General features: G+C 44.7%; 1 protein-coding gene across 1 annotated transcript in view; it reads left to right on the forward strand.

Moving 5' to 3' along the window:
* LOC135518911 (glycerol kinase-like) overlaps positions 1–8,667 on the forward strand; it is a 28,905-nt gene extending 20,238 nt beyond the window's left edge. The window contains exons 13-19 of the mRNA XM_064943857.1: positions 1,242–1,320; positions 1,408–1,504; positions 1,706–1,790; positions 2,339–2,459; positions 2,740–2,883; positions 3,690–3,989; positions 7,232–8,667. Of these exons, the coding sequence (XP_064799929.1) occupies positions 1,242–1,320; positions 1,408–1,504; positions 1,706–1,790; positions 2,339–2,459; positions 2,740–2,883; positions 3,690–3,989; positions 7,232–7,242 (837 nt within the window). The 3' untranslated portion in view covers positions 7,243–8,667. The remainder of the gene's footprint in view (positions 1–1,241; positions 1,321–1,407; positions 1,505–1,705; positions 1,791–2,338; positions 2,460–2,739; positions 2,884–3,689; positions 3,990–7,231) is intronic.
* Positions 8,668–11,055: the final 2,388 nt, after the last annotated feature.

Below are 11,055 nucleotides of genomic sequence, written 5' to 3' on the forward strand. Positions count from 1 at the left end.
GGAAGTACAGATCAGGGTTGGGTTATAAAATAAATATCTGAAACGTTGAACATCCCACAGAGCACCATTAAATCCATTATTAAAAAAATGGAAAGAATATGGCACCACAACAAACCTGCCAAGAGAGGGCCGCCCACCAAAACTCACAGACCAGGCAAGGTGGGCATTAATCAGAGAGGCAACAAAGAGACCAAAGATAACCCTGAAGGAGCAGCAAAGCTCCACAGCGGAGATTGGAGTATCTGCCCATAGGACCACTTTAAGCCGTACACTCCACAGAGCTGGGCTTTACGGAAGAGTGGACAGAAAAAAAAGCTATTTCTTAATGAAGAAATAAGAAAACACGTTTGGTGTTCGCCAAAAGGCATGTGGGAGACTCCCAAACATATTGAAGAAGGTACTTTGGTCAGGTGAGACTAAAATTGAGATTTTTGGCCATCAAGGAAAATGCTATTTCTGGTGTAAACCCAACACCTCATCACCCCGAGAATAACATCCCCACAGTGAAGCGTGGTGGCAGCATCATGCTGTGAGGATGTTTTTTTTATCGGCAGGGAAACTGGTCAGAATTGAAGGAATGATGGATGGCACTAAATACAGAGTTCACCTTCCAGCAGGACAACGACCCTAAGCATACTGCTAAATCAACACTCGAGTGGTTTAAGGGGAAACATTTAAATGTCTTTGAATGGCCTAGTCAAAGCACAGACCTCAATCCAATTGAGAATCTGTGGAATGACTTAAATATTGCTGTACACCAGCGGAACTCATTCAACTTGAAGGAGCTGGAGCAGTTTTGCCTTGAAGAATGGGCAAAAATCCCAGTGGCTCAGTGTGCCAAGTTTTATAGAAACATACTCCAAGAGACTTGTAGCTGTAATTGCTGCAAAAGGTGTCTCTACAAAGTATTGACTTTGGTGGGTGAATAGTTATGCACGCTCAAGTTCATTTTTTTGTTTATTTCTTGTTTGTTTCACAATAAATATTTAGCATCTTTAAAGTGGTAGGCATGTTGTGTAAATCAAATGATACAAACCCCCCAAAAATCTAATTTAATTCCAGGTTTTAAGGCAACAAAATAGGAAAAATGCCAAGGGGGTGAATACTTTCGCAAGCCATTGTGCTAGTCTTGTGGTGCGCTAGTCTTGTGGTGCGCTAGTCTTGTGGTGCGCTGCAGTATGTTTGTCAGGTTCTGATTGGCTCCTCTATGCTGGTGCTGACCTGTGATTGGTCTATTCCAGGGGTCGGTGGCCATAGCTGGCGCGGTGGTACGCTGGCTGAAAGATAACCTGGGAATCATCCAATCCTCCGCAGAGATCGGTGAGCTCTGCAACACACTGTACGTTTTTAGGTTGATTGTCATATTTACTTAAGACCGTCGTCGTCATCATCCTCTTCCTCTCACAGAGAAGCTGGCAGGTGATGTGGGCTCGTCCTATGGATGTTACTTTGTTCCTGCCTTCTCCGGGCTGTACGCCCCCTACTGGGAGCCCAGTGCACGAGGGTAGGAGAGGCCCCCAGGCCACTTGCACCTAATTGTGAAACAATCCTTGCGCTTCAGACGTCATTCATTTCACTTGGGTTTTTTATGTGTTTTATTTTTTTAAGTTAACATGTGTGTATTCTGTCCTCCATTTCAACAGAGCTGCCAGTTTGTTTCCAGCCTGATTTCATCTATCTCTCTCTCTCTCTCTCGTTTCAACAGTATCATCTGTGGCCTGACTCAGTTCACTAACAGATCTCACCTGGCCTTCGCTGCTCTGGAGGCTGTCTGTTTTCAGACTAGAGAGGTAAGCCAGACTCGGTTCACTAACAGATCTCACCTAGGCCTTCGCTGCTCTGGTTGTCTGTTTTCAGACTAGAGAGGTAAGCCAGACTCGGTTCACTAACAGATCTCACCTGGCCTTCGCTGCTCTGGAGGCTGTTTGTTTTCAGACTAGAGAGGTAAGCCAGACTCGGTTCACTAACAGATCTCACCTAGGCCTTCGCTGCTCTGGAGGCTGTTTGTTTTCAGACTAGAGAGGTAAGCCAGACTCGGTTCACTAACAGATCTCACCTAGGCCTTCGCTGCTCTGGTTGTCTGTTTTCAGACTAGAGAGGTAAGCCAGACTCGGTTCACTAACAGATCTCACCTGGCCTTCGCTGCTCTGGAGGCTGTTTGTTTTCAGACTAGAGAGGTAAGCCAGACTCGGTTCACTAACAGATCTCACCTAGGCCTTCGCTGCTCTGGTTGTCTGTTTTCAGAGAATATGGCTGAGTTCCATTCAGACTCAAATCACAGAAGTCAAACAGCAGACTCTGCTATGAACCTAATATATTTATTATTATTATTGTCCAGATCCTGGAGGCTATGAATCAGGATTATGGGATTCCTTTGACCCAGCTCCAGGTGGATGGAGGCATGACCTCAAACAGACTACTGATGCAGCTTCAAGCTGATGTACTCTGCATCCCTGTGGGTAAGTATGAACGCACCTGCTCGCACCAACACGTACTCCCTGAGGTAAAGAACACGCACTCGGCAATCTCTCATTTGAACTTTGACCCAACCACACACGTTTTACGTCTACTTCCAAGAACGAACAGACACGATATCATGCACTCCCTAAACACCTAATGCAGGCAGACACAGCTGCTGCACAGTGCACACTCTCTAACATGAACATTTTTTTTTTTTACCCAAATACACATACTCCCGAGGACGGCGCAGTATTGGATTTCTGTGTTGTGTTCCCTCAGTGAAGCCGTCCATGTCGGAGACCACAGCGCTGGGCGCAGCCATGGCAGCAGGAGCAGCAGAGGGGGTGGGTGTCTGGAGTCTGACCCCTGGTGACCTCACAACCATCCCCACCGACAAATACCAACCCCTGATCAATCCTGAGGGTGAGAGAACCGCGTCAGACATTGATCAGTAGCCAGGGTCGGGGTCAAAGTGATTTGAAAATGCCATTTAAAAAAAAATATAATTTACAATTCATTATTTATTTATTTTTTAAATCCACTTCTTGAATTGACTTATTTGGAAAACTGAATTGACCCCGTCACCATGATTTGTGAAACCGTATCAATATTTGTGTCCTACTGTCATCAGGTGGTTAAATGTATCTTACATTAAAAACCGTTCAGTTAATATTCTCAAACCCGACCTTAAACAGTGACTAGGGTTTGGTTTCACTAATGAACCCCTTTTTTTTTGGGGGGGGGGGGGGGGGGCAATAGAGGCTTTAGGTCACTGCCTTATCCCCTTGAATAAAACTCTAAATAGTAGCTGCCAAGATGGACATCAACGGAGGTTATTTTTAGTGAGTGCATTTCACATGTGGCTAATTTGCATCCACCACCTTCACTCTGGAAAAACCACTGCCAAGGTTTTGCATGGAGACTTTAGTTTTGAATCGTGACGTTCTGGCATGTCTGCCTTGTGATTTGTTGGCAGGGTCCCCGGAAAATGTTTCCTCCCGTATCAAACTGCGGATGTGACAGTTCCTCCAGGCCAAGAGTTTATCGTTGAAACCAGACTCTCGTCACTGTGTTGCCTAAAGTCAGGGTTAACATGACAGGCTCTCTACAATTTTGTTTTTTTGGTAGTAGTTTAACACTGACATCTAGTGGTTATATGTATGTACTGTAGTTACCTTGATGATGGGCGCCTCCAATGGAATTGTCTGTCCCTCCTCCTTCTCCTGTAGAGAGTGAGTTCCGGTACGCTCGATGGAAGAAGGCCGTCCAGAAGGCCATGAATTGGGAGACCACGGAGCCCATCGTCAGCAATGGGAACGGCCCGGTCAGCAATGGGAACGGCCCGGTCAGCAATGGGAACGGCCCGGTCAGCAATGGGAACGGCCCGGTCAGCAATGGGAACGGCCCGGTCAGCAATGGGAACGGCCCGGTCAGCAATGGGAACGGCCCGGTCAGCAATGGGAACGGCCCGGTCAGCAATGGGAACGGCCCGGTCAGCAATGGGAACGGCCCGGTCAGCAATGGGAACGGTGAGCATTGAGCAATAAGCACACCCATTTGATACCCTGGGTCTCTCTCTATAGAGGCTGACAGCGATAGCCTGGGGGCCTCTCTGTATCCTGTATAAATGCAGTGTTGGGACAGAAGGTTAACAGTCTTCCCTGGGGTCTCCCTCTCCCCTTCACCTCTAGGGTCTGGGCCATGTCTCAGTGGACCCTCTAGGGTCTGGGCCATGTCTCAGTGGACCCCCTAGGGTCTGGGCCATGTCTCAGCGGACCCCCTAGGGTCTGGGCCATGTCTCAGCGGACCCCCTAGGGTCTGGGCCATGTCTCAGCGGACCCCCTAGGGTCTGGGCCATGTCTCAACGGACCCCCTAGGGTCTGGGAGTTGTTGGTTTATGTTGTGTCTTAAGTGAGATGCTTCTCCATTCTAGAACTATCATAGCCAAAATACGTGTTGATTGAAACCCTGAATTGAACTAGAAAGTTCCTGTTTTACACGAGGAGTCTCTTCTTACATGTGCAACAACTGTAACATATTGGATGACCCTGAGACTGATACACCGATATAGATGACCCTGAGACTGATACGGGGATATAGATGACCCTGAGACTGATACAGGGATATAGATGACCCTGAGACTGATACAGGGATATAGATGACCCTGAGACTGATACAGGGATATAGATGACCCTGAGACTGATACAGGGATATAGATGACCCTGAGACTGAAACAGGGATATAGATGACCCTGAGGCTGATACAGGGATATAGATGACCCTGAGACTGATTCAGGGATATAGATGACCCTGAGACTGATACAGGGATATAGATGACCCTGAGACTGATACAGTGATATAGATGACCCTGAGACTGATACAGGGATATAGATGACCCTGAGACTGATACAGGGATATAGATGACCCTGAGGCTGATACAGGTATATAGATGACCCTGAGACTGATACAGGGATATAGATGACCCTGAGACTGAAACAGGGATATAGATGACCCTGAGACTGAAACAGGGATATAGATGACCCTGAGACTGAAACAGGGATATAGATGACCCTGAGACTGATACAGGGATATAGGATGACCCTGAGACTGATACAGGGACATAGATGACCCTGAGACTGATACAGGGATATAGATGACCCTGAGACTGATACAGGGATATAGATGACCCTGAGACTGAAACAGGGATATAGATGACCCTGAGGCTGATACAGGGATATAGATGACCCTGAGGCTGATACAGGGATATAGATGACCCTGAGACTGATACAGGATGACCCTGAGACTGATACAGGGATATAGATGACCCTGAGACTGATACAGGGATATAGATGACCCTGAGGCTGATACAGGGATATAGATGACCCTGAGACTGATACAGGGATATAGATGACCCTGAGACTGATACAGGGATATAGATGACCCTGAGACTGATACAGGGATATAGATGACCCTGAGACTGATACAGGGATATAGATGACCCTGAGACTGATACAGGGATATAGATGACCCTGAGGCTGATACAGGGATATAGATGACCCTGAGGCTGATACAGGGATATAGATGACCCTGAGACTGATACAGGGATATAGATGACCCTGAGGCTGATACAGGGATATAGATGACCCTGAGGCTGATACAGGGATATAGGATGACCCTGAGACTGATACAGGCATATAGATGACCCTGAGGCTGATACAGGGATATAGGATGACCCTGAGGTTGATACAGGGATATAGGATGACCCTGAGACTGATACAGGGATATAGGATGACCCTGAGACTGATACAGGGATATAGATGACCCTGAGACTGATACAGGGATATAGATGACCCTGAGGTTGATACAGGGATATAGGATGACCCTGAGGTTGATACAGGGATATAGGATGACCCTGAGACTGATACAGGGATATAGGATGACCCTGAGGCTGATACAGGGATATAGATGACCCTGAGACTGATACAGGATGACCCTGAGACTGATACAGGATGACCCTGAGACTGATACAGGATGACCCTGAGACTGATACAGGATGACCCTGAGACTGATACAGGGATACAGGATGACCCTGAGACTGATTCAGGGATATAGGATGACCCTGAGACTGATACAGGGATATAGATGACCCTGAGACTGATACAGGGATATATAGGATGACCCTGAGACTGATACAGGATGACCCTGAGGCTGATACAGGGATATAGATGACCCTGAGACTGATACAGGGATATAGATGACCCTGAGACTGATACAGGGATATAGATGACCCTGAGACTGATACAGGGATATAGATGACCCTGAGACTGATACAGGGATATAGATGACCCTGAGACTGATACAGGTATATAGATGACCCTGAGGCTGATACAGGGATATATAGGATGACCCTGAGACTGATACAGGGATATAGATGACCCTGAGACTGATATAGGATGACCCTGAGACTGATACAGGGATATAGGATGACCCTGAGGCTGATACAGGGATATAGATGACCCTGAGACTGATACAGGGATATAGATGACCCTGAGACTGATACAGGGATATAGGATGACCCTGAGACTGATACAGGGATATAGATGACCCTGAGACTGATACAGGGATATAGATGACCCTGAGACTGATACAGGGATATAGATGACCCTGAGACTGATACAGGGATATAGATGACCCTGAGACTGATACAGGGATATAGATGACCCTGAGACTGATACAGGGATATAGATGACCCTGAGACTGATACAGGGATATAGATGACCCTGAGACTGATACAGGGACATAGATGACCCTGAGACTGATACAGGGATATAGGATGACCCTGAGACTGATACAGGGATATAGGATGACCCTGAGACTGATACAGGGATATAGATGACCCTGAGACTGATACAGGGATATAGATGACCCTGAGACTGATACAGGGACATAGATGACCCTGAGACTGATACAGGGATATAGATGACCCTGAGACTGATACAGGGATATAGATGACCCTGAGACTGATACAGGGATATAGATGACCCTGAGACTGATACAGGGATATAGATGACCCTGAGGCTGATACAGGGATATTGTAATGTAGAAAGACCATTAGTTACATGCTACCAACATGGTGCATGCTACCTACCTGAAGCCAAGTACCACTAATGCCATGGTAATGCATATATGCTACTACTATAAATTACATGAGCCGTCTCCTTTTTCTCTCATCTAAACCTTGTCACCCTCTTCCTCTCTCTGTCATCACACAGGACACCACTAGTAGGATCTGAGCCAACACTAGGAACCGTTGAGGATACATATGGAGTTGAAGAGAGGGGGAACATGCAGAATGTAACACCCATCCCTCCATAGGTCCACATGGCACCTACATCTGATGGCTGTTTGGGCATGCTGTGGACTCCCTTCCCTCCTGAGAGCATTCCTAGTGCACATCCTGTTGCCTCCTGTACATGTACTCAGCCCCGTTCGCTTAGTCCCATGGACAAGGACCTAACCTGTGAACCTTTATCTTGGAAGAAAGGCCCAAAGATGGAATCAATGGCACTCGACTGTCTGATCTGTGATGGAAGAGACTAATTCTCCTGTGGAAGGAAAAAAAACATCCAATCGTGTCTTGTCTTCTATGAATTAATTAAGCAGATGATATTTTTAATGTCTTTATCTTTTTTGTTTGTTGTGTCATGTGCATTGTCATTTTAACAAATGGTGACACTGTACATTTAAAAAAACGAATTACACTGGTTAGTAATCGAACCACCATTGAACCAGTGTTGTGAGAATGTTGTAGGCTACATATCTGTAATGTGGCATGGGACAACTGCTGAGAGATGGTTTGCTACTCTGATGATCGTAGATGTACCTAGTTATATGTGGGTCCACTTGAAGGAACCTCTGTATGAAAAGCATCGCAGGGTCCTTACAGCACTTTATAATGATTGATTTACGTGTGGAGTCCATGATATGAGTACGATACTCTGGGTTTTTAAAGGGACATTTGTGTATTTAAAAACTAATAATTAAATACCGATAAAGCTTTTTTTTAAAGGGATCATTAGTGGATAATGAAAGGTCTGTGAAACACATTTACTTCTGAAGGTGTAAGTTTTAACTACAAAATGTTTCGTAAAACCTATTTTCTGTGTTTCAGTCGTTCGAGAAAAGTATCCTAATAAGTTTTGGTCATGAATTGTCTTGTCCGTAAAGCACTTTATAATGATTGATTTGCATGTGGACTTCCTGGTATGGGTACAATGCGCTAATGTAAATGTTATAAATAAATTGACAGTAATGCTTTTTGATTTATTATCAATTGATAATGAATTGTGGGGGGGGGAATCAATGTGAAGGCAAGAAATAACGAAGTGACAGAGGAATCTAAATGTCAACTGTACAAGATGATCTGTTTTTGTTATTAATTTACCGAGAAATGTCAACCTGTAAAATTGTTGTCAAGAGGAAATGAATCTGTCCAATGTGCGTCATATGAGGTGGCAGCGTAGCCTAGTGGTTAGAGTGTTGGACTAGTAACTGGAAGGTTGCAAGTTCAAACCCCCGAGTTGACAAGTGTCGTTCTGCCCCTGAACAGGCGGGTAACCCACTGTTCCTTGGCTGTCATTGTAAATAAGAATTTGTTCTTAACTGTTTTGCCTAGTAAAATAAAAAAATCCCAAATGGCTGCTTTTCAGACATTGATACAGAGAAGCATGATTTGGACCTTGTTATGCATAATGATCTTACACATTTTCTGTAAAATCAAATATGAAATCTAAAGCCCTCATTCTGTGTATGGAAAGAAAAAGGACACTATCTTAAAGTAGTTTAACAATGTTTTAAACTACACATTTCATTTTAATTGTTTTTGTTGTAATGATTTAATGTTTTATTTGATTTGTCCTTGTTTGTCTTTCCCTGAAAATTGGGTTTGGGTGCCTCTATTCTGTTGTGCAAAGAAGATTGTGACATTGCAATAAAGTTTTACTTTTTAAAAACTGGGTCTGGATTTTCCTTCACGGTTAGGTGCCATAAGGGATTGATGAACAATGTAATAAACCCGTCTTGCTTGCGAATCGATCACACAATGAAAGTGGCCAGCGGTGCGGTGCCCATTGGGGGAACAAGAGCACGTGCCCCTTTTAGATTTGCCGTGTATTACATTTGTTTTTCATTTTAAAACTCGCGTTTTTATCATAAACTGACGGATTTCCCTCCCATGTCAGGGGGCATTCCAAGGTGCGCCGTGGCGCAAAGAACACAGCGTTTGATGTGCTGGCGTGATTTTTATTTTTTTTAGTAGGGGGGTGTGTGAATTTTTTTTATCAAGATCTGCAACTTATTGATTCCTATCAAAAATGTATTTGAAGTTTGCTTTAGCTAGTCAGCGAGATTCCACATCTCCTTACCTCATAACGAGCTACTGTTTTCAGGCTATCGATCAAGTTATGCTGCTTTTTTGACTGCAACACCAGTGTGACACCTAGTGTTTACCCCCTTATGCTATACTGGGGGAAATTGTGTTTCTATAGTTTAGGGTTGACAGTTAATAGCTACAACCTCTACAACCATAATCTAAACCGTTGCTTTGTGAGACGGTGTAGTGGACAGTGAGCCATCGTCATGTAAATAAAAGCCGAGCAGGTACTCCGGAGTCATGGCCCAGTGAGACGCTGGTCCCGGCCCGCGTAGATGAACAAATAAAAGCCGAGCAGCTCCTCCGGAGTCATGGTCCAGTGAGACGCTGGTCCCGGCCCGCGTAGATGGACAATGAGTGAGATTACACCACATGCTAACAGAGAGATTACACCACATGCTAACAGAGAGATTACACCACATGCTAACAGAGAGATTACACCACATGCTAACAGAGAGATTACACCACATGCTAACAGAGAGATTACACCACATGCTAACAGAGAGATTACACCACATGCTAACAGTGAGATTACACCACATGCTAACAGAGAGATTACACCACATGCTAACAGTGAGATGACACCACATGCTAACAGTGAGATGACACCACATGCTAACAGAGAGATTACACCACATGCTAACAGTGAGATTACACCACATGCTAACAGTGAGATTACACCACATGCTAACAGAGAGATTACACGACATGCTAACAGTGAGATTACACCACATGCTAACAGAGAGATTACACCACATGCTAACAGTGAGATTACACCACATGCTAACAGTGAGATTACACCACATGCTAACAGAGAGATTACACCACATGCTAACAGTGAGATTACACCACATGCTAACAGTGAGATTACACCACATGCTAACAGTGAGATGACACCACATGCTAACAGAGAGATTACACCACATGCTAACAGTAGGATGACACCACATGCTAACAGAGAGATTACACCACATGCTAACAGTGAGATTACACCACATGCTAACAGTAGGATGACACCACATGCTAACAGTGAGATTACACCACATGCTAACAGTAGGATGACACCACATGCTAACAGAGATATTACACCACATGCTAACAGTGAGATTACACCACATGCTAACAGTGAGATTACACCACATGCTAACAGTGAGATTACACCACATGCTAACAGTGAGATTACACCACATGCTAACAGTGAGATGACACCACATGCTAACAGAGAGATTACACCACATGCTAACAGTAGGATGACACCACATGCTAACAGAGAGATTACACCACATGCTAACAGTGAGATTACACCACATGCTAACAGTGAGATTACACCACATGCTAACAGTGAGATTACACCACATGCTAACAGTGAGATGACACCACATGCTAACAGAGAGATTACACCACATGCTAACAGTAGGATGACACCACATGCTAACAGAGAGATTACACCACATGCTAACAGTGAGATTACACCACATGCTAACAGTAGGATGACACCACATGCTAACAGAGATATTACACCACATGCTAACAGTGAGATTACACCACATGCTAACAGTGAGATTACACCACATGCTAACAGTGAGATTACACCACATGCTAACAGTGAGATTACACCACATGCTAACAGTAGGATGACACCACATGCTAACAGAGATATTACAC

The sequence above is a fragment of the Oncorhynchus masou genome, chromosome 29 (genome assembly GCF_036934945.1).
Source record: "Oncorhynchus masou masou isolate Uvic2021 chromosome 29, UVic_Omas_1.1, whole genome shotgun sequence".
Taxonomy (NCBI): Eukaryota; Metazoa; Chordata; class Actinopteri; order Salmoniformes; family Salmonidae; genus Oncorhynchus; species Oncorhynchus masou.